The sequence below is a fragment of the Trachypithecus francoisi genome, unplaced genomic scaffold (assembly GCF_009764315.1).
Source record: "Trachypithecus francoisi isolate TF-2019V2 unplaced genomic scaffold, Tfra_2.0 Lachesis_group11, whole genome shotgun sequence".
In the NCBI taxonomy this organism is placed as follows: domain Eukaryota; kingdom Metazoa; phylum Chordata; class Mammalia; order Primates; family Cercopithecidae; genus Trachypithecus; species Trachypithecus francoisi.
In genome coordinates, this window is record NW_022681456.1 from 24,641,544 (window position 1) to 24,664,816 (window position 23,273).

Genomic DNA, 23,273 nt, shown 5'->3' on the forward strand with positions numbered 1-23,273 from the left:
ATTTGCTGCTTAGAGGTTCAGGTAAGCTGTGCTGTCACCATGACATGTGGTGGATGTCTTTCTGAATGGCCCCTCACAATCTAGCTAATTATACATGGATTCTTTGGTTTATTCACTACATGATAAATGAGTGTTGTGCGGACGAATGAGAATTGTGTTCTCATTAGATCCTAGTGCAGAATGTCTTCAGAATGATGTTTCCTCGTCTTTACCATATAAGGCCATTATTAGTATGGTTTTCTTTAATCTCCATGAACTGGAGCCCTCAGCAGTTTGTAAGTGGCCAGCTTTGCATTTTTAATAACATATACTGATTTGGTGAAATATGTTGTTGTGCTTTTGTTTTGATCTGATTATGAGTAAGAAGATATTTGGAGGTATAAACCCTTGAATGCAGGATAGCTGATACTTGACTGTGTGTTTGTGAACATCCAGCATGCCAAATAATCAGTGTACCTTTAAAATGCCATCTACTCCCATACTCTCTTCACATATTTACAGATATTTAGTCAATTGCTTTTCTCTTGTGCTACAGTGGAATACTGCTTTCTCTGTTTTAAGGATTTATGGTGACATCACAACCAGAGGAAGCAGCTGCTTGTAGAATATCATTTTTTATTAACTCTGTTTCTGATGGCCAGTTGCCAATAATTTTAAACATTACTTGTGTGCCTTTTTTTACAACCCATGACATAGTGGAAATTTTCTTTTCCCTATCAAATCTAGTATGGTTGGTCAGTGATATTTTAGATCTTTGCTTCTTGACTTTCTCTGTGCCTCCGTTTCTTTATTTAGAAAGCAAACTAAAAAATACAAAAAAACTAGCCGGGCGAGGTGGCGGGCGCCTGTAGTCCCAGCTACTCGGGAGGCTGAGGCAGGAGAATGGCGTAAACCCGGGAGGCGGAGCTTGCAGTGAGCCGAGATCACGCCACTGCACTCCAGCCTGGGCCACAGAGCGAGACTCCATCTCAAAAAAAAAAAAAAAGAAAGAAAATAAGGTAATAAAGTTCCCACATCTTAAAGGTTGTCATGAGGAGAAAGTTAATCAAGGTCTTGAGACAGTTCCTAGCATGTAATGTAAGTACTTAAAAAGTGTTAGCCATTGTTATTATTTGTTTTGATAGAAAGGATGGAAATAGGTGACAGTTGCTCTTTCAGTGACATTCAGGTTCCAGAAAAAATGTTGAGCTCTAGTACTTTCAGGCTGTAGATTTATTGGGGCTGAGCTGGAAATGGCAGTAATGCTTATTATTATTGTCAAATATCTTGACTGAAGAATACTGGTGAATAGCTATTAACTTTTAGCCAGGGTTATTTAATTTTAACTTCAAAAAAGAAGTCATTTAGTAAGAAGCTTCTTCGTATGTAATTAAGAACAACTAGTACTAGTACTTCCAGATTCCCCTCAAAATTGTTTTATGTTTGAACAAAAGCTCTTCTTAGCCCAGATTGGAAGAAATCATTTGGTGTTCTTGGAAGTTCAGAGCTCAGTACTATACTTGGCCATCAAGGATGCCAAATGTGGTTTCCTGAGCAGAGCCTAGGAATCAAAGACCCTGATGTAAAACAAAACAGCTCAGGTAGAAAACTTTTTTCCTTGGGAGTAAAAAAAAATTTTGTAATGCAAAGTTAATAGCAATGCATTGATGTATTTCTTAACTTTATTATATTTTAAATTCTTTTTTCAAAATAAAAAATGTGTCAAATAAAATAAAGGACACACATGTACTCGCAAGATTAAACAGATGTTAATATTTTCCCGTATTTGTTTCATATTTCCCCTTTTTGAAAAAAGTAAAGCAAAACAGATACAGGTAAAATACCATTCCCATTTATTTTCTCCTTCCCCAGAGGTAATCTTTTCTTCAAATATGTGTCATATTTTTATTACATGTATATCTGTAACATATACTTTTATTTCGTGTGTCTTAAACTTTTATGTAAATATTTATTCCCATACTGAAGGACAGTGAAATTGCTTCTATTTTGCAACTATTTCCAACAATGTGGCAATAAATATTCCTCTTGTACAAAATATGGGAGCATCTCTCTCACCCGGACCACCTAGGAGTGGCATTGCTGGGCTGGACATCCTCACCTCTGTTACCAAATTGCTCTTGAAAGGAATTGTAACAAGGTATTCTGTAAGGAGTTTATGAGTTCCTCTCTCCTGACATCTTTGTCAGCACATGTATTTAGACTTTTAAATGTTTACCAGTTTTGATGAGTATGAAATGTCACCTTGTTGTTTTAATTTGTAGTTCTCTAATTATCAGTGAGATTGAAGTGTCTTTTCACACATCTGTTGCCTCTTCAGGTTTTCTTCCCTATGAGTTCTCTGCTCGTGTAATTTGCCTATCATTCTGTTTGGTTGTTGATTTTGTTGGGTATGTATGTTGCATACCTCTTCTTGCACTTTGTAACTTGTCTGTTCATTTACATTTTTAAAGAACAACTCATACTGCTGAATTTGGTTTTTTTTTGTTGCTGTTCTTTGTGAGGAGCTTTGCATCAGTATTTATGTCATATACGCTTCAATTTTTCTCCCTTATACTGTTCTTTGTGTCAAGGTGTTATGTTCCTTATATGATGAATTCAGGGACACTTTTCTTTTTTCTATTCTCTGAAAAGGTTTGTTTGAAATGATATCTTCCTTGAATATTTGGTGACACTCACCTGTAAAACCATCTGGGCCTAGTGTTTTTTGGTGTTTGGTGATTGATTGATTTATTAGGGATTGGTGATGGGTAGAGTGATACTACTGATCTTTTATGGTTATAGATCTAATTTACATTTATTTATTCTTGAATATGTTTTGATGTTACTTTTACTTCTGTGAGATTGTGTATTTCATCTAGAGTATTCAAATATATATATAGTCAAATATTATTCGTAGTATTTTCATACTCTGTACATTTCTACTTTATTTGTAAGTTATGTCCCTTTTAAAATTATTGGTATTCATTTGTGCCTTATCTCTTTTCCTGATCTATCCAGTTAGTTGATTTTGTTATTTGTTTTTTTTCCACTGATTTCTTTTCTTCCTTTTTTTTTTTTTTTTTTTTTTCTCTTGAGACAGAGTCTTGCACTGTTGTCTGGGCTGGAGTGCAGTGGTGCGATCTCAGCTCACTGCAACCTCTGCCTCCCAGGTTTAAGCAATTCTCCTGACTCAGCCTCCTGAGTAGCTGGGATTACAGGTGCCCCCTACCACGCCTGGCTAATTTTTTGTATTTTTAGTAGAGACAGGGTTTCACTATGTTGGCCAGGCTGGTCCTGAGCTCCTGACCTCGTGATCTGCCCGCCTCGGCCTCCCAGAATGCTGTGATTACAGGCATGAGCCACTGTGCTTGGTGTATTTTCTAATAATTTTACACTCTTTGGATGTACTCTGTTCATTTTCTGACTTCTCAGGATAGCAACTCAATGCATTAATTTTCAGTCTTTTCTACTATATGCATTTAAGACTGTCCATTTTTCACTAAGATCTGTTTTAGTTGTGTCTTGCACATTTGGATATGTTGTGTATTGCTCAGTTTTAACTTTTATTCTGTTATCCATTATGATTTTTATAAAACTGAATTATTTAGTAAATTAAAATATTTTCAAAGGTACTGGAGATTTTTGGTTTATTTTTCTATTAATTTTTAATTGTATTGCATTATACTCAGAACATGCTCTACTTGTTATTGACTCCTTGGTATTTTTTGAGATTTGCTCAGTGGTCTCCTAATTGATAATTAAAAAAAAAAAATGTTTAATGTGTGTTAAGGTTATATATATTCATTAGATCAAACTTGTTGATTTTTATAAAATCTTCATATTAATTTTGTCTGTTTAATTTCTTAAATCTTTGTTGAAATCTCTTAAGATTACGACTTTGTCATTTTCTTCTTCAAGTTCTGTCAACATTTGCCTTAATTATTTTGAAATTGTATGGTTAGATGAATTACACTTTAGTAGCAATATAACTTTCCAGTGAATTGTTTCTTTAGATGTCAGGTAGTGATATTAATCTCTAATAGTGCATTTCACCTTAAAGTCTGTTTGTTCTGGTAGTAACTACCAGGTATACTTTTTAATATGCCCCCCTCCTTTATTTGCCTTTTGGTGCCATTATTTTTTAAAAATATGTTTTATAGCTGGATTTATAATCTAATCTGACAGGCCTTGTCTTTTATCTAGTGAACTTAATCTTGCATTTACTACAAATCATGATTTATAGTTGGTTTTATTTCCACCATCTTTGTGCTTTCTAGTTTTCCTGCTTTTTTTCTTAAAAAACTTGTCTGTCCTTTTCATGAGTTGCATTCATACTTTCTTTGGTCCTTTTTTTCTTTTTATTTTCTCTTTTTATTGGATTGAGCCAGTTTTTAAGTTCTAGCTATTCTAGTACATCTCCACCAGAAATTATACATTCTCTCTTTCCTTTCAGTGTTTACTCTTCATTTGGACATCTTTACTTAAAGTCTAAAATTAGTCAATTTTTAAGTCTGATCATATGCCTTTTACCTTAAATGGTATTGTTGTCTAATATTTTATTTCTGTCTTTTTAAAATCTGTACTCCAAGTAGGTATTATTAGTACTGTTTTACATAGTACCTGTTTGTATTTGCTTTATTTATTTATTTGCTCACCGTTGTTTTGCTATACCAGTTTTTATACTTTACTTTCTTTTCCTGAAATGAGTCCTTGAACTTAATTCTTCGAAATTAATATAGCAATTCTTTGAGACAAGTTTGAGAATTTAATTTTTTGAACAAGGGTTTGCCCATGGTAAATTCTGTCTCTTTTTGTCTACAATGTCTTTTTTTTGCTTTTTTTCTTGTCATCATTCTTGAAGGATAGTTTTTCTGGGTATGGAATACAAGGGTGGTTGTTTTTCTTAGCATTTCCAAGGTATTTTCCATTTCTTTGTTTCTCTGATTGCTTCTGAGAAGTCTGCTCACAATCAAATTACTCTGTCAGTAGGTAATCTGTCCTTTCTCTGTTGTTGCTTCTAGGATCTTCTCTTTATTCTAGGTGTTCTAAATTGCACTAGGATATGAATAGATAAGAATTTGTTTTCACTTATACTGCCCTAGGTGGGATTCGTGCCTCTTAAATCGAAAGACTTATGCATTTGATTGAACCTGAAAAATTCTTAGCCATTATCTCTTTAATTTTTGCCTCTGTTCCATTCTTTTAATTCTCTGCTTTTAGTATGTCTATTTAAATGTGTGTCAAACTTCATTTTGACCTTCCAGCCTTAGGATGTTTTAAATTATGAAATATCACACATTCAAGCCACACATGGTGACACACACCTATGATTCCAGCTATGTAGGAGTCTGAGGCAGGAGGATCACTTGAGGCCAGCAGTTCAAGGCTGCAATGAGCTATGATTGTGCCTGTGAATGGCCACTGCATTCCAGCCTAGGCAACATGAGACAAGAACGAGAGAGAGAGACAAGGAAGGAAGGAGAAAGAGAGCACACATTCAAAAGAGTTACTATATCTATAGTTTGATAATTATATAACATTATTAACTAATTATGTAAAATAGGGTGAACACCTGTGATCCCACTACCATCAGCTTGAGCAATAATATCAAGGAGTACAAATGAAATCTGCATCTTACCTGCATGATTTTTGTGAGAATGCAATAAGATAAACAAAACCGCGTGGCTTAGACTTAGTAGCTGGTCGTTCTTTAAGGAGAGACACCATCAGAAATGTGGTAGAGTAGATTCCAGCATTTGTTAAATTTTGGGTAATGTTTATTGAGTACTTCAAGTGCTGGGACAGTACCAAGTTCTTTACCTTGATTGCCTCATTTAGTCCTCACATCAGCTCTTAAGGAATAAACTGTTAAACATTCTAGTTTTATAGATGAGGAACTGAGGTTGAGGGATGGAGTAATTTGGCTAGGACTTCACCTAGAAGAAGGCAGAACCATGACTACACTCTAGGCAGTCTGGTTCTCAACCATTTATGCTTTGCTGCCTGTAAATGAATCGTGTGGCTCCTTTCTATGACACCCAGATTCTATATGATATGGTGTTCATTGGGAATTCCTTTGTTGAAGTCCTTTTTTGGTGATGCATTTTGGGAGATCCAAACTGGGTTGCAAGGGAAAGTAGAGGAACGTGAAGAAACCTAGGCCTTAGGTCTGTAAACAGGGCCATCTTCAGGTCTCAACTTGGAACTTACCTTTCCCAGAAGAAAACCTCTCCAGAGACTGTGTCCCCACAAACCTGCTTGAATGTCATCCTTCTGTGTTCCTATGTGGCACCGTAATTGGCTGTTTAAATGTCTCTCTCCTCTCACTGGACTCCATGTTTAGCCAGGACAGGACTGCCTTGTTAACATCTGTATCTCCAGCACTCAGCACAATGTCTGGTCCATAAAAGTTCACAGCACATATTTGTTAATTCTTAATGATGGAGTAAATTATTGTACTAGAAGAACTAATAATGTGACAGCTTTTACTGAATATTTTATTCCAGATACTGTGGTTAAATTTTTTACATATTTTACAGATAATTGTAATACTGAATTGTGATTTATCTAAAAGGGTTCTCTCATTTAATCCTTACAATAATTGCGGGAGTTAAGTATCATTGTTAACTATTTTACAGATGACAAATGAGCTGAAGCTTAGAGAGATTACATGACTTGTCTAAAATCACCTGCTGTTTAATCAGTAGAGCATGGATTTGAACCCTTACCTGTCTGATTCCAGAGCCTGTGGTCTTTACATGTTAGCGTTCTGCTTCTCTGGAGATTTGCACTGTCAAGTTAAATTGGAGAAATCGTAGAAATTTATGTTCTTGAAAAATTGCTAAGAAGCTCGCCCCAGTGTTGGGATGATTTGCCATATAAGGGCAAAAACAACAAAAAATAGATTCAGCCATACATTGCAGTGATTCCTTTCTGTGCACCTGCTCTTAAAGCATACACAGCTTCAGCATGGACTGGCATTAAGCTGTTTTAAAAGGGAAACCACTTTCATGCACCCATTGTTAACAACAGCAGTTGTCTTAGTTGACACAAAATTGGTCTGATAACCCTGATTGATTTGCTAGATTCAAATGTGTGACATGAACAAATCGTGGTAGCTATTTATGACCAACATTAAGCATTTTAGTCTTAATCAGATGTGGAACTGGCTAATGGGTGAGGTCTAAGTTGGTGTTAACTAGACTGTCTGGCTGGCATTTCTGTTGATTGAAGATAGCAGAGAGACTGAGACATTAAAATGTAGTAGGCTCTTTAGACCTTGAGTGATAGCTAAAGCTTTTCTTTCTTTCTCTTTTTTTTTACTTTAACTTTTTAAATTTTCTTTTCTTTTTTTTTTTTTTTTTTGAGACAGAGTCTCACTGTGTCACTAGGCTGGAGTGCAGTGGTGCGATCTCAGCTCACTGCAACCTCCGCCTCCTGGGTTCAAGCGATTCTCCTACCTCAGCCTCCCGAGTAACTGGGACTACAGGTGCTCATCACTGGTTATGTGGGCACCAGTGCTGGACATAGACTGGTGCCCACATAACGATCAGGTCATTGCCCGGCTAATTTTTGTATTTTTTATTTTTGTATTTTGTATTTTTGTATTTCTCAGGGTTTCACCATGTTGGCCAGGATAGTCTCAATCTCCTAACCTGCTGATCCACCTGCCTCAGCCTCCCAAAGTGCTGGGATTATAGGTGTGAGCCACCACACTCAGCCTTTAAATTTCCATAGTGCCATTCATTTCCAGAACTGGTAATTTATATACTTGAGGATATTGTCTTATTGTATTAAAAGTTATATTTCACATTTTGAATAATACCAAGGTTTAGGGATTTTTTAAAAAGCCATGGAACATCCTTTTAATTTGCAATTTGGCTATTTAGAATTGTGTTTTGGTAAAAAGACTTTCATATTCTCTTTTGCTATGTCTGCTAGTGCAGTTGATTACATCTTTTTGGTTCTAGGGATTTGGATTCTTGTAATTTGATGGCGTGTCCTTGGTAGTGGCTTTTTCTAGAAGTGAAAGTTGATATTGACTATACGATGTCATCATATCCAGACAATTGAGAGTTTTGGGTGGAGGTAATAAAGGAGAAATGGGCCTAAGAAAATGTATAACCTCTGTGGTATTGATGTTACATAATAGGTTTGTTTCTCTCTTCTTTCAGACTGGTCGAATTGACAAATCCTACCCTACAGTATGTGGCCACACAGGACCAGTGCTGGACATAGACTGGTGCCCACATAACGATCAGGTCATTGCCAGCGGTTCAGAGGACTGCACGGTCATGGTAAGTTCCCAGGGTGTTGCATGCATGCAGGCCGGTGGGACTCACTTACTGCTTTCAAAAGCATATGTGTGAGTATGTGTGTATGTATAGAGGCTTGAAAAGCAGAAAGTTATAGCAGTTTTGACTGTCTGTTGGATTTTACAAGAATTTACTACATTTAAGTTTAATTACAGATAATCCTTTCAACAAGCCCTTAAATCAAAAGGTTGTACTGCAGTGTCTTTTTTTTTTGAGATGGAGTCTCACTCTGTCACCCAGGCTGGAGTGCAGTGTCATGATCTCGGCTCACTGTAACCTCCACCTCCCAGGTTCAAGTGATTCTTCTGCCTCAGCCTCCTGAGTAACTGGGATTACAGGCATCCGCTGCCACACCTGGCTAATTTTTGTATTTTTAATAGAGATGAGGTTTCACCATGTCGGCCAGGCCGGTCTCAATTTCCTGACCTCAAGTGATCCACCTACCTTGGCCTCCCAAAGTGCTGGGATTACAGTCTTTTCTGTGAGTGTATTTGTGTATGTGCTTGTTGACAGTTGACATCTTCTCTGTCAGAAGATTTTAGGGAAAGTGAAATGACTTTTCAGTAATTCTGTAATGCCATTTGACCACATGAATTTCCCCTCGCCCCCAAAGAAGAGAAAAAACTGCTGGCACAGACTGTACAAGACAGTGACGTAAGATGCCAAAGTTATGCAGATAAAATGGGATATGTCACATGTGGTAACAGACAGTTTTTGCAATTGCTTGTTTCCAAGCTAACGGCAGAAATGTGTTCTGTCCAGTGGACCCTGGTTAAGAAAGTCCTTTTCATAAAGATATACAAACAAACAAAAAACGTGAAAGGTGAGTTAAGTACTTCACATTCCCTCCTTTAGTTTCCAAAAGTAGGTTATGTGTGAAATAAGGCTTTGGAGTACTTTTTAATATGATTTCTTGTTCTTAGTTATGATTTTTAACTTTAAAATGTGATTATTGGTTTGGATCAGTTTTTAATGCTAGCCCAAAACAGGTTGAAAAGGTTAGGCATAAGCACAAATGGGAGTATTGCTGCCCCTGAAATAAGGGAAGATGGTCTCTAATTAATTTGGTAAGCAGTCTCGCACATGTCAGGTAGACAGCTTGGAGAACTATGCTACTTTTATTTTCCTCTCTATTGGCTGTAGACTGAAACATTGTTTGGAAAGCTTTATTAATTAAAATTATTTTACATAAACACAAATTAATTCCTGAACTATGTCATTTAAACATTTACCCGCTTTCCCTCATGGGCTTTTGGCTGGGAATGTCTCTTCCTGTGATCTCATAATTTTGGCAGCTAAAGCATATTAAGGAAATATGCTGCTGTGAAAGGGAATTGTTCTGTTAAATGTGCCTTGCTAAATTGATCATTTTAATGGCTACGGACACATTTTGCTAAGAGAAAGGAATATTATTTAAACCTGATGCCAGAATTTTTTTTTTTTTGAGATGGAGTCTCATTTTGTCGCCCAGGTTGGAGTGCAATGGCATGATCTCAGCTCACTGCAACCTCTACCTCCCAGTTCAAGCGATTTTTCTGCCTCAGCCTCCCGAGTAGCTGGGATTACAGGCCTGTGCCACCACGCCCAGCTAATTTTTATGTTTTTAGTAGAAACGGAGTTTCACCATGTTGGCCAGGCTGGTCTTGAACTCTTGACCTCAAGTGATCCACCCACCTCAGCCTTCCAAAGTGCTGGGATTACAGGCACGAGCCATCACGCCCAACTCGGATGCCAGAATCTTAGACGGAGAGTCTGAACCTCTTTTGAAGAAGCAGATTTGATCCATCCTCTGGCTTTCCCTGTCTCTAGCATTACTGGTCATGTTATCCTTTAAAAAAAAAAAAGTGTATATTATAAAACAGAAAAACACACCAAATAGTTAAATGAAAAAGTGAATTCAGGGAGTTAAGTGATTTATGACATAGCGAACACCATGTAACCACCTTCCATGTCAAAAAGTAGAACTTTCCCAACCTCCTCAGACTTCTCCATGTGCCCCATCCCAGTCACAACAACCCTCCTCCCTCTCAAAGTAACCACTCTCCTGACTTTTGTAATACTCATTTCCTTGCCTTTCTTTGTAGTGGTAATCACTCAAGTGATTTGTAGTGGTGATCACTCTAGACTCTATAGATTGGTCTTGCCAGTTTTAAAAACTTTAAGTCTTAATCTAAAGATTCCTCCTTCATCATTTTCTTTTTCCTACAATGTATCTATGCAAAAGCCCTGACATTTGACCTGTGCTTTTCAGCCATCTGGATTTTGCTGATTGTATCCTCATGTTGCAGTGGAACATGCTCCTCTGTCCTCTGAATTTCCTGCAGATTGGCAGCTGGAACCTGAAGTGCAGTCAGATTCAGGTTCTGTCCTTTTGACAAGACTATGTTGTTCCTGTTATGTTCTTCCATACGCTAGGAAGCACATGATGTCACGATGTCTGGGTTTCATTCTTTTTCGATTCGTGCATTCTGTGCCTATATCCAGTCATTCACTAGGGGTCGCAATATGGTGACAGTAAATTCTGTCATTTTGTTTTCAATTTTTAGCTAGTAAAATTTTATAAGATGATGCCCTGACTTGCTTACTATTTAATTACCAAATAGTATAGTTCATTTAGGAAAGCAGGATAAGTGCTTGATTCTTTCCTTTTATTTACCCAGTTCTCAAGATAATGAATTGATTGTTATCCTCAGAAGGTGACAAATTAGGGTTTTTCCCCCCGTTTCCTTTCATTTTGAAATTATGGATTTGAATATATTTGATGGGTTCAATCCATTATAATTCTTATCTCAAAGCTGACTTTCTCACCTTTTCCAGTGGAAACCTCTTCAAGATTTCTGAGTCCTTTTGAAATGACCCTTGTAGTCTTTGATAGATAGATTCCTTGCTGTGTGATATGCTGAGGTGTTTCAGGTTCACTTTGGACATCCCTGCCCAAGCCATTTCTTTCAGACGTACTGGTTTATTTTAAGGGAAAATTATATCAAGTATGCAGTAGCATTATGTCTAAAAAAATATGTATGTGTGTGTGTGTGTGTGTGTAATTAATTTACAAATACTGTATTACCAAAGAGAGTGTAATCTTTTTGCTGTGGAGGGTTTCCCCTCCGTGTTGATGGCTGCTGACTGATGAGGGTGGTGGTTGCTGAAGGTTGGGCTGGATGAGGCAATGACAATAAAGTTTGTCATATTGATTGACTCGGCCTCTCATGAAATCTTCCTCTGTAGCATGTAATGCTGTTTGATAGCATTTTACCCACCGTAGAACTTCCTTCAAAATTGGAGTCAGTCCTCTCAAACCCTTTTGCTGCCTTATCAACTAAGTTTATGTAGGTAATATTCTAAATGTTTTGTTGTCATTTCAACAGTGTTCACAGCATCATTACCAGGAGTACATTCCATCTCAGGAAACTGTTTGCTTTTCCATAAGGAACAACTCCTCATCTGTTCAAATTTTATCATTAGATTGCAGCAGTTCACTCACATCTTCAGGCTCCACTTTTTATTCTCTGCTTCCCTATTTCCACCATATCTACAGTTACTTCTTCCACCAAAATCTTGAACTCCTCGAATGTTGATATTTTGAACTCCTTCCATGAATCATGAATTTTCTTAGTATCACCTAAAATGGTGAATCCTTTCTAGAAGGTTTATTTTTTTTTTTTTTTGAGACGGAGTCTTGCTCTGTCGCCCAGGCTGGAGTGCAGTGGTACGATCTCGGCTCACTGCAACCTCCGCCTCCCAGGTTCAAGCGATTCTCCTGCCTTAGCCTCCCGAGTAGCTGGGACTACAGGCGCGTGCCACCATGCCCAGCTAATTTTTTGTATGGTTAGTAGAGACGGGGTTTCACCGTGTTAGCCAGGATGGTCTCCATCTCCTGATCTTGTGATCCGCCCGCCTTGGCCTCCCAAAGTGCTGGGATTACAGGCGTGAGCCACTGCACCGGGCCCAGAAGGTTTTTAATTCACTTTTTTTCCAGATCCATCAGGGGAATCACTATCAGTGGTAGCTGTAGCCTTATGAAATGTATTTCTTACATAAGAAGACTTGAAAGTCAAAATGATTCCTTGTTCCAAGGGCTGCAGAACTGATGTTAGCAGGTGAAAACAACGTTAATCTCCTTGTACATTTTCATCAGAGGTCTTGGGTGATAAGGTGCATTGTTGATGAGTAGTAATATTTTGTAAGGAATCTTTTTTTTTTCCTGATCGGTAGTTCTCAATGGTGGGCTTAAAATATTCAGTAAACCATGCAGTAAACAGATGTGCTGTCATTCATGCTTTGTTTTTCCATTTCTAGAACACAGAGTAGATTTAGCATAATTCTTAAAGGCCGTAGGATTTCTGGTGCGGTGAATGAGCATTGGCATCAACTTAAAGTCACCAGCTGCGTCGGCCTCTAACAAGACAGGCAGCTCATCTTTTGAAGCTTCGAAGCCAGGCGTTGACTTCTCTCTAGCCATGAAAGTTCTAGGTGGCATCTTCTTTCAGTAGAAGGCTGTTTCATCTACATTGAAAATGTGTTGTTTAATGTAGCCACCTTCATCAGTGATCTTAGCCAGATCTTCTGGATAACTTGCTGCAGCTTCTCCATCAGCACTTGCTGCTTTCCCTTGTACTTTTATATAATGGATATGGCATCTTTCCTTAACCTCATGAACCAACCTCTGCTAGTTTCCAACTTTTCTTCTGCAGCTTCCTCACCTCTGTCAGCCTCCATAGAATTGAAGAGAGGTAGGACTTTGCTCTGGATTAGGCTTTGGCTTAAGGGAATCTTGTGGCTGGTTTGTATTTCTATCCAGACCACTAAAACAAAGGCTGTTTTTGCTTTTTTATCATTCATGTGTTCACTGGAGTAGCACTTTTAATTTCCTGAACTTTTCTTTTGCATTCACAACTTGGCTAACTGGCTTAAGAGGCGCTTAGCTTTTAGCCTGTTTCAGCTTTCGACATGGCTTCCTCACTAAGCTTAATCGTTTCTAATTTTTGATTTAAAGTGAGAAATGTGCAACTCTTCCTTTCGCTGAAACACTTAAAGGTCATTTAGGGTTATTAGTTGGCCTAATTTCAATGTTGTTATGTCTCAGGTAATAGGGAGGCCCAAGGAGAGGAAGAGACAGGGATACAGGGAGAGCAGGTGGTGGAGCAGTGAGAAAACACACAGCGTTTAGCGATTAATTCACTGTCTTATATGGGTGCAGTTCATAGTGCCCCAAAACAATTACAGTAGTAACACCAGAGATCACTTATCACTGTAACAGATAACAGTAATAACAAAAAAGTTTGAAATGCTGCAAGAATTACCAAAATCAACACAGAGACAGTGAACACATGCTGTTGGAAAAATGGTGCGGATAGATTGCCTTAGGACTGATATGAAGCTTCAGTTTGTTTAAAAAAACAAAAACACCACCACAATATCTGTGAAGTGCAATAAAACGAGGTATGCCTGTATTTACCTAACCTCTTTAATTAATATTAATCACATCTCCATCTCCTTTCTTCCACACACAGAATGCAGGGTCTTAGGGATACAGAAGGAGAATTAGAGTATCCTTATCTATCTCATTTATCTTATCACATTATACATATAATAGTCTCAGAGTGAAAATACTAATACCACTACTGTACTATGATTACTGAAAATCGTTAAAAAACTAAACAACTTTTAGTTAAAAAACTAAACAACTTTTTAAAACCCATGCTACGTCTATTCTCTCTCCATTTAAAAATGATGTATTCTGTATTTTCAAGACCACATAGCTGTTACATTCAACAGTCTCTCCTCTCTTGGTTCTGTGAGTAACTACATTGAAGTGCACTCCATCAATCATTATGTCAATCTCGCACCAGGCATTTGGATCATCTGAAGCTTGTTCTTGGGTGGATTCCTTAAGAAGAGGTCATGGGAACAATATTCTCTGAGTTCTTGTATACTGATAATAACTTATCTGTGATCTTTTTACTTGAAAGTGAGGTTTTCTGAATATAAAATTATTGGGTAGGGACAGTGCCTCACACCTGTAATTCCAGCAGTTTGGGAGGCCAAGGCAAGTGGACTTTTTGAGCTCAGGAGTTCAAGACCAGCCTGGGCAACATGGTGAAACCCCGTCTCCACAAAAAATAAAAAATTAGCTGGGTGTGGTGGTGAATGCCTGTGGTCCCAGCTACTTGGGAGTCTGAGGTGGGAGGATCTCTTGGGCCTTGGAAGATCAAGGCTGCATTGAGCTGTGATCGTGCCACTGCACTACAGCCTGGTTAACAGAGACCGATGTTGTTTCTAAATAAATAAATAAAATTACTGACTCACAGTTTTTCCTTGAGTATCTAAATACCTTATTCCATTTTCTTTTGGCATAGGTGTTGCTGTCAAAGTCAGATTATAATCTAATTTCCTTTCCCTTATAAATCATATGCTCTTTTTGCCTAAATGTTCCTAAGATTTTTCTTCTTCAAATATAGTTAATTTTACTAGAAGATTGTTGGTCATTCTGAGTTGGTATCTCTAGATACCATGGTATGCTCTTTCAATATATAGTTTCCCGTCTTTTTTTTCTTGAATTACAGTTTTTAATGTTTTTTTTTTTTCTGTTTCCTTGCTTTGGTTTTCTTTATCAGAGGCTCTTGTTACCCATATGCTTTGTCTTCTTTACTTCTCTTTAGTCGTTGTCAGTTTCTCTCCAAACCTCTTTTCTTTTTCTTCCCTCCCCTTCCCTTCCCTCCTTTTCTTTCTTTTTTTGAGACAAGGTCTTGCTCTGTCACCCAGGCTGGAGTACAGTGGCACAATCATGCCTTGACCTCCTGGGCTCAAGCAATCCTCCCACTTCAACCTGCCGAGTAGCTGCAACCACAGGCATTTACCACCATGTCCAGCTGATTTTCTATTTTTTTTATAGAGACGAGGTTTCTCACAATGTTGTCCAGGCTGGCCTCTAACTTGTGGCCTCAAACATTCCTCCCAGCTTGGCCTTCCAAAGTGTTGGGATTACACGTGTGAGCCACCATGCTAGGCCCCAAACCTTTTTTTTTTTTTGCTTTGTTTTGTTTTTTTTAGACTTTATTATTATTATTATTTTGCTCTTTGCCTTTTATTTCTTTTGGGGGCATTATTTGTTGTGTTTATTTGCTCTTGTGTTCTTTCTTGGTTTGTCTTCATTTATTTCTAATTTTTTTCTTGATTTCTGTCACTTTATTTTTTTGAGTTTTTCAAGTTCTGATTTATAATGTTTTATATATTACTTTATTTTGAATTACTATAATGTAGTTTTTATCTCTTTTGAGCATGTCTTTTTAGCATATTTATATTATCTAAAAGGATGTTATTCTGTGTCTTATTTTCTTTTGTTCTAACAGTAATTTTGGAATTCAACCTTGATTTTTTTTTCTTGCTTATTTTTATGTGGATTTAATTTTCCCAAGCTTTTTAGATGGTGGCTTGGTTCAGATAGCTGCTCTAATTTCACAGAGCTCCCTCTCTGACATCTTCAGATAGTGTTCAGAAACATAGTGCCTTGCTTTCTGAGATTTCCTGGCCTGGCTTTTATGTAGCCTCTCTTATGCTTTTATCCCTCTTATTTCTATCCTGCTGAAATTCGATTTCATTTCCTGGAGTGTCTGCTTTGTGGTCCCATCCTGGAAGGGAGCCCTCTCTGGGTGATTTTGAGAGTGCTGGGGTCTAGATTGTGCCTGCCTCTTCAGACCTCTTAAATTCAGTACTCCTATGCCCAGCTTCTGTTGGAAAAGGCAAAATCCTTCCCAGTTTCTACTGCTGATCTCACACCAGCCTGCTGCCCTCAGGTCTGTCAGGTGTCCCCTTGCTGTCCCCTCCCACACAAACCCGAGGCCGATCACATGCAGGTCGTGTGGCTGTTGGTGTTTGCTCCCACCCACTTGAATTTTGGGGATATCACCTAGTTTGTGTAAATGTTGTCCCTGGATTTTTGTTTTGTTTTGTTTTGTTTTGTTTTCTGCTAGCTCTGTATTTTTATGGAGGGACTTTGGAAAAACCCTCAAACAATGCTGCCACTGAGATTCTGCCATCTCCCAGAATCCTCAATGTCGCCCTTTTACTGGCATTGCTGGAGTGCACATTTTGTAAATTAAATAATGCTTTGGGATAAATCTTTCTAATTTAAAAAATCTTTAAGTATGGAACTGATATTTAAATCACCCTTTAATCACTTAATATCCCCCATATCATGTTATTATTGGAGTAATTGAAGCTTGTATAGCTTAGCAGTTGAAATGAAAGTTTAAAGAAATATTTGATCTGCTCCTAGCCTACCTGCTTCTTAATACCTTATTTTCCACCTTGCTCTTCTGAAGGTAAAAGAACACTGTACTAAGATCAAATGGTTTCAGACAACACCCCCGTCCGCCCATGCCCTTTTTTTTTTTTTTAACAGGAAAGCTCTGTGTAGTTTCTCAAGCCTAGGCTATTGGTAGTAGCTCATGAGCTACAAATAGTAGACAGTATAACAATGCTTAGTTTTAGTAGAAGAAGGATACCAAGGAAAGCCCGAGAGTAGGAGTTTTGAGCATTTGAAGGTCGCTTCGCTTAAATGCTCTCAGCCCCGATTGCCTTACATATAATATGGAGGTATGATAATAATAATTATGCCTATCGAGAGAGTCAAAAGGAAGCTGTAAACGTATAATGGGCTGTTATTTTTTGTAATGTGGATTTTGATGTATACCTATGGTGGATTCCTAGCAGCAAGAGTACCTTTAATAGATATTTTGTAGAAAAATACAGTGGAACCAGTTTATCAAATGAGCTGTAAAAGAATAAAAGTAATTTTTTAAAAACTGCTTTTGGGATTACTTATGGTATATAAATCCATGAAGTCCTAAGCATTGAAGTGTTGATTTGCTAATTTTGTGGGCATTGATTTAGTGACAGCTGCTTTGCAGTTTTAGGAGAGGGAATACCAATCTTAAGATACACCCCCTCATTGTTTAGGTGGGGCTTCTTGCAGCCTAAAAGTAAATTATATTGACACAGTTTACCTTTCATGTACTACTTTGTGAAATAGCGTTTTATACTCTCACACAGCAGTTTTGTAAATCCTACTCCTGGAAACTACACTTCACTCCTAACTTTTGCAAAGTTTTGGCCCCGTGAGTTCTTTTCCTCAGCAGTATCTTCTCAAAGAGAGTAAGATTGTGGCTACCTAAGTATTTTACTTGGGGAAATTTTAGCTCCAAGAAAATAATAGTGCTTTAAATAATACAAAGAGCAGCCAAGTTAAGTTTAGTGAATGATGTTGATTCAACATTGTTCCTTATCTGCAAGGTAGTAATCAAACACAAATGCAAAAAATGGCTAATTCGGACAATGGAGTTGCATAATTGTTCCTTCCAGAGTCTGGGAAGTGGAAAGATCTTGCAAAATGATAGTCTTAATTGTCTCCAGCTATATAATAGTCCAAATTTTTAAGTTTAAAGGACGCTTTCCCCCTTCTCTCAAATCAGTTTATTCTTCTGCAGAAATAAACAAAAATAAATACCCTATCTAGTCCATTTTTGCTTCCATTATAAATTTTCCTAATATAGTTTGTTTTTGGCTGGTGGGCAGGCATTTGACAAAGACTGGAAAACCTGCTAGACAAATTCTGAAAGAGCTTTAATGCTTTCTAATATAGGTTTTGCCCTGAAATAAAAATGGAAGTTGATGTTTTGGTTCCTCTCAGGCATTCAGCAGGGGAGGGCTTTGTCTTAATTCCATTTTGTACAGATTGCATCTGGGCCATTTGCCAAAGGATATTATAACCCTGGCAGATCGGAACCCAACACTCGGTTCTTGGTTTTCCCGAACTTGGTGCCGCTCTGCACGTCATGGTTCATTTGGGAATGCCCTGATGCCCTACATGCAGGCCTTTGTGGGCATCTGTGGGACGCTGTGCTGCTCTGCAGCTGCTAACCACATCTTTAAGCTTTTTCCTGTCTCATGTCTTTTCTTCATTTCCCCTTTGGAATTGGTTTCCTTAGCATTAGAAAAATAGGGTCTTTTGGGGTCGTAACCCTTTTTATGGCTGTAACTCTAGCCCTAGCACAGTAGCAAGTTCATGATGAGTGATTAAAATAGGGAAGCAGTGTCTGGAAAGCAGTATTTGAAAAATAAAACTATTAAATTAATTGTACTTTAAAATTAGTACGTGAGAGAAACCCAAGTGTTTTAGTTTTCCTTTTTTCTTGTTGGGATTGTTCTCTTGAGTTGTTCTTTTTCCATATCCAGGCTTTCACATGTGAAAAGGATGCCCATGATACAGTAGTTCTGAACATGTGCTTAAAGTTGTTTTTTTCTAGAACCACAATGGGATTTTACTGATGGATTCACTTATTCATGTAGGAGCCATTGGAACTGATTTCATTTTTTTGGTTATATAGATGAGAGGTTTCTATGTTGCGCAGGCTGGCCTCGAGCACCTAGCCTCGCCTCCTTATGCACCAGAACAACAGACCTGAGCCCCCGCAGCTCCTCTGATTTCATTTTTGTCCTTTCAAAACAAAACAAAACATTGCCATAGTAATGTGCTGTCCAAATAGAAAATGTTAGGAACACACAGCATTATTTAAATTAAGAAAATAAAATTTAAAAAGGGAGTAGGGATGACTTGTACTCTTTGCTGTGCTGCGATGCCTACTCTGGGTGTTTTATGTCTGTTTTCCTCTGCACTCACTGTATACAGTTTTGAGAAAGCTGGTTGGTATTACAATACCAGTCTATAGCCATAGAACAAAGAAAAGCTAAGCCTACTCAGAGATCAGATCTGTCGTTACTGTGGTAATTGGCCTAGGTATAAACCAGAGCTTTCACACATAAGATATCTTGGGTGTAAATTAGTTAGTATTAATTAATTTGGTGCAGTGCTGAATTAATTTGAAGACAGGACTCCTTCTAAGAAATTCTGATGTTCAGACCTAGAAATATATATGAGGTCATAGTGGTCATATTAACAGCAAGAAAAGTCATCATGAAGATATAGTAGGCTCCTTTTTTTTTTTATTTTTATTTTGCCATGCGCTATTCTAAGCCTTTATGTACATGGTTATATTTAGTTATCGTATCAGCACAGTAAGCCATGAGTGTGGCCTATTTTACAACTTAGGAAACAGGCTCAGAGAGTGACAGTTTTGTCAAGGGTCACACAGCTGATAAAAGGCCCAGCCAGACCCAGATCTGTCTAGCTCCGAAGAAAGCCCCATGCTCTTCTCCCTCGTTGCAGTATTTCCCGTTAGGCTAGTGTTTTGGGGCATGCAAAATGTTTGAGCTCATTTAACCCTTCTAGTAACCCCTGAGTAAGCACAGCTGTCCCCACTATCAAGGAAATTCAGGCTCCCGGAAGTGAAATCCCTCCTTAATGCTAACATGACCAATTAGTGTCCCAGCTCTGACAGGAGCCTGTGTCTTCTGACACCCAGACCGGCATCCCATATTACATACAAAAGGACCAAACATGTACCAAGTGGTGCTTCTGTTTGTTGTTGTCCCTGAGCTGCAGGAACGTCAGTCCAAACCTGCAAGCTGTCACCCGAAGTAGCAGACAACCCTGAAGAGGGCAGAGAGCCACATAATGACAGTCCTGTGAGCAGGGCCTGTGGGCGCCAGCCAGAGCACGTGTATGCTGGTGTGGAAAGACCTTCAGACCGCCCCCAAGCCCCCAACTCTTTCCACAGTCCACCATAGAGAACACCACCCCCTCTACCAGTGGACGCAAGAATTCGTCTTCTCATTTCATTTCAGAGACTTTTTCACTCAACTTTCTTCTCACATTGCAGTCCTTGTGCTTATAGTATTATTAGCTTTTTCACTCTGATGCTTTTTCCCTAGCAGCTCCTGAGCCACCTTCTTTATGGCATTGTTTAAATGCTGCATGCACTTTTTAGAAAATTGCTCTACACATCTGTGTTTTTTATTTTGAGACTGGATATTCAATTTCTCCTTATTTTCTTCTCTACTTTCACCTAAGTCTTGTTCATGTTTTAGAGGTCACCTCCTCAGGGAGCCCTCCTTGGTAGACCAAGCTTGATTAGCAGGAAGCTCATTTCATAGTAGTGCAGTTGGCTTATGCCAGCATAGCACTGGTTGCACTGTGTGGTTCCTAGTGAATATACAGGCAATAATAACAACTAACACCCAGTGTCTGCCTTACGCCAGGCATTCTTCTAAATGTGTCAGTTTCATGTTACCATGTTAGTCTTCAAACCGCCTCACAGAGGGCAGGTTCAATACTAAGTCCTGGAAAGGTTAGGTGAATGTCCCCAAGGTCACACTACTGATATGTGACTGAATCAGGAATTCAGTCACATCAGTCTGGCCAGAGCCCATCATCTCAGCCCTGCTATGTACTGTCTCTGCATTCTGGAGGCACTATGTGTGTGTCTGGCTCTGTGCTGAGGGTTAATTCCTTAAATCTCTTAGCACACTTCTCAGGCATAGGTACTAATGTTTTCTCTATGCGGTGATGTTTGCCGGGATCATCACAGTAAGTAGCCCTGGCAGGATTTGAACCAGACTCTGCCTGACTCCGGTGCTCACTCTCTAACCCTCTCTATCATACCACTTGGATTTGTTGTCTTTGATTTTCAGTCTGATAGAACTCTCTGCTTTCTGTTAGACCATCAACTTCTGAAGAGCAGGGCTTGTATTTAGTTACCCAGTACTAGATGGGTTACAATAGAATTTATTGTAACTCATTAAACGTGTTACAAGAAAGAGTTAACCAAGGTAGTAACATGGGTTAGGTGCTTGTCTTATGTGCATAAACCCAGCTAAGGGAACCATTAAACCAGCTGGAGGTGTGGTAAAGAAGGAACACACAGAGTTTCTTTATTTTAAAAATTAATAAATGTTTTGCTTCATCATTAAAATTTTCTTTTAATCCAGGAAAAGATGATGGGGAGAAGCTAGAGAAAGGAAAAGGTTGAGTCCCCATTATGAGCTCTGCTTCTGCCCTCATATTTTAAGGTTGGAAATGCTGATTATAACCAAAGCCTCCCATCACTCCACGTCTCATTAGTGATTTGGAAAATGCACTGGCTGTGCTCAGAGTTAGACACAGAAGCGTTTTCAGTCCTTGCGAGGAAACCCAGCAGGCCATGGTTGGGGTGCCATCTGGAGATCGAAGGTAGTATTACCACTCTGTCAGTTCTAAGTGGGGTCACAGTGCATCTTGCAAAATGCATTTCCTGTTGAGTCACTGAAGTCCCATTTCATAATTGTTTTTCTATCGACTTCATGCTTTGATCAAATTAGTAGTCACTGTTTTCTGTGTGTTCTGTTCAAAATGTCAGTCCTGCTTTATATTCAAATAGTCAAGTTCAACGTGGAGTTGTTTCACTAATCGTAAATTCTTGAATAAAAATAGTGCATATCAGGATGAAAGCTAACATGCAGTGCTGGAGGAGAGCAGATGCCCACATTCTCCACAGGGGAAAGAGGCCTGGGTCAAGGTCTGTTCCGCAGAGGGAGGGAGAGGGCAGGGTAGGTCATCCTTTTCCTTCTATGCTTGTTCACACCTGCCTTGCTTAAAATTTGCTGAATGATGGTGGGGCTTTGGGGAAATTAGGTGATGTTCTAAACTTGGGCCCTCAAAATGCAGGTTTATTTTTGCCATGATTTGCATAAGGGGTTATATTTAGCCTGGGCAGAATTGAGCTGTAAAAATGAACAAATCACTCAACTCATGACCTTTTCCCACTCTTCAGAATGGCAAACTTTTCTCATTTTTTGCAGGACAGTTGAACTGAGCTGAACCCTAAACACTCATCCAGTCTAGATCTCTGCCTTCCACTAAGCAATTGAAAACAGACAATTGTTTGTCTCCTTCTTTAAAGTTCCCACAAAGGAAAATTCTGTTTCTCACGTGTTCTAGTGTTGAACATGATTTTTCACTGAGAAGTTCTTAAATTTTTCATGAGCTAGTTCCTCAAAATCATTTTCTGATGGTAAATTTACTTGTTTTAATCTTCATGTAGAAGATAATGATTTTAAACTTTAGCTTTTTCATAAGCTTAAATAATATTTAATATCTGGTCTTCTGTAGGGTTCTTGATGCTACTCAGCTTACCTGTGACTCAGCCCTTTTCTTACAGGTTGTTTGTTTCTTAACCCTTTGAAACCTTTCTCTTCCATTGTTAAACGTAAAGTCTTTCATTCCTTCCACTCATACTTTCCCTGTCCCTTTCTCCCTCTGTGCCCAGGCATGTCCCCAGTTAAGATATGGCGAGTCTTCTGCATGTCTTCACCAGTCAAGAGGATTTTTTTTAAAGTCACAAGTTTTATTGCGATATAATTCACTCATTTAAAATGTACAATTCACTGATTTTTAGAATATTCACAACCATCACCACAGACAATTATAGAAAGTTTTCATCACCTCAAATAGAAACCCAAATCCTTTAGCTATCACTCCTCCACCTGTCTCCCTCCACACTCCCCAACACTAAGCAACCACTATTCTACTTTCTGTCTTTATGGATTTGCCTCTGCTGGACATTTCACATACGTGGAATCCTGCAATATGCGGTCTTCTATGTCTGGCTTCTTTCACTTTGCATAATGTTTTTAGAGTTTGCTCATGTTGTAGCATGTATCAGTATTTCATTCTTTTTTATGGCCAAATAATATTCCAGTGTATGAATATGTCACATTTTGTTTAGCCATTTATCAATAGATGGATATTTGGGTTGTTTCCACCTTTGGGCTATTACAAATAATGCTTCCATGAACATTTCTTGTACAAGTTTTTGCATGGACACATAGTTTCCATACTCTTGGGTATATCCCTAGGAGTGGAATTACTGGGTCATATGATAACTCTGTTTAATCATTTGAGGAACTGCCAAGCTGTTTTCCAAAGTCTGCCACCAAATGGTGGCTATACCATTTTACATTCTCACCAGCCATGTACGCAGGCTCTGATTTTTTCACATGCTTGTGAACACTTGTTATCTGTGTTTTTGATTCTAATGGTCA

At 38.4% G+C, this 23,273-nt stretch overlaps 1 protein-coding gene and 1 non-coding gene across 4 annotated transcripts in view; one reads left to right on the plus strand and one right to left on the minus strand.

The window, feature by feature from the left end:
• The window catches only part of CORO1C (coronin 1C), a 119,836-nt gene that overhangs the window by 79,580 nt on the left and 16,983 nt on the right, over window positions 1-23,273 (plus strand). For all 3 annotated transcript variants that reach the window (XM_033220730.1, XM_033220732.1, XM_033220733.1), the window contains exon 3: window positions 8,154-8,276. In XM_033220730.1, the coding sequence (XP_033076621.1) occupies window positions 8,154-8,276 (123 nt within the window). The remainder of the gene's footprint in view (window positions 1-8,153; window positions 8,277-23,273) is intronic.
• On the minus strand, window positions 17,867-17,927 carry LOC117091209. The gene has a single exon (XR_004440317.1). It is a non-coding gene; the product is annotated as a U7 small nuclear RNA (small nuclear RNA).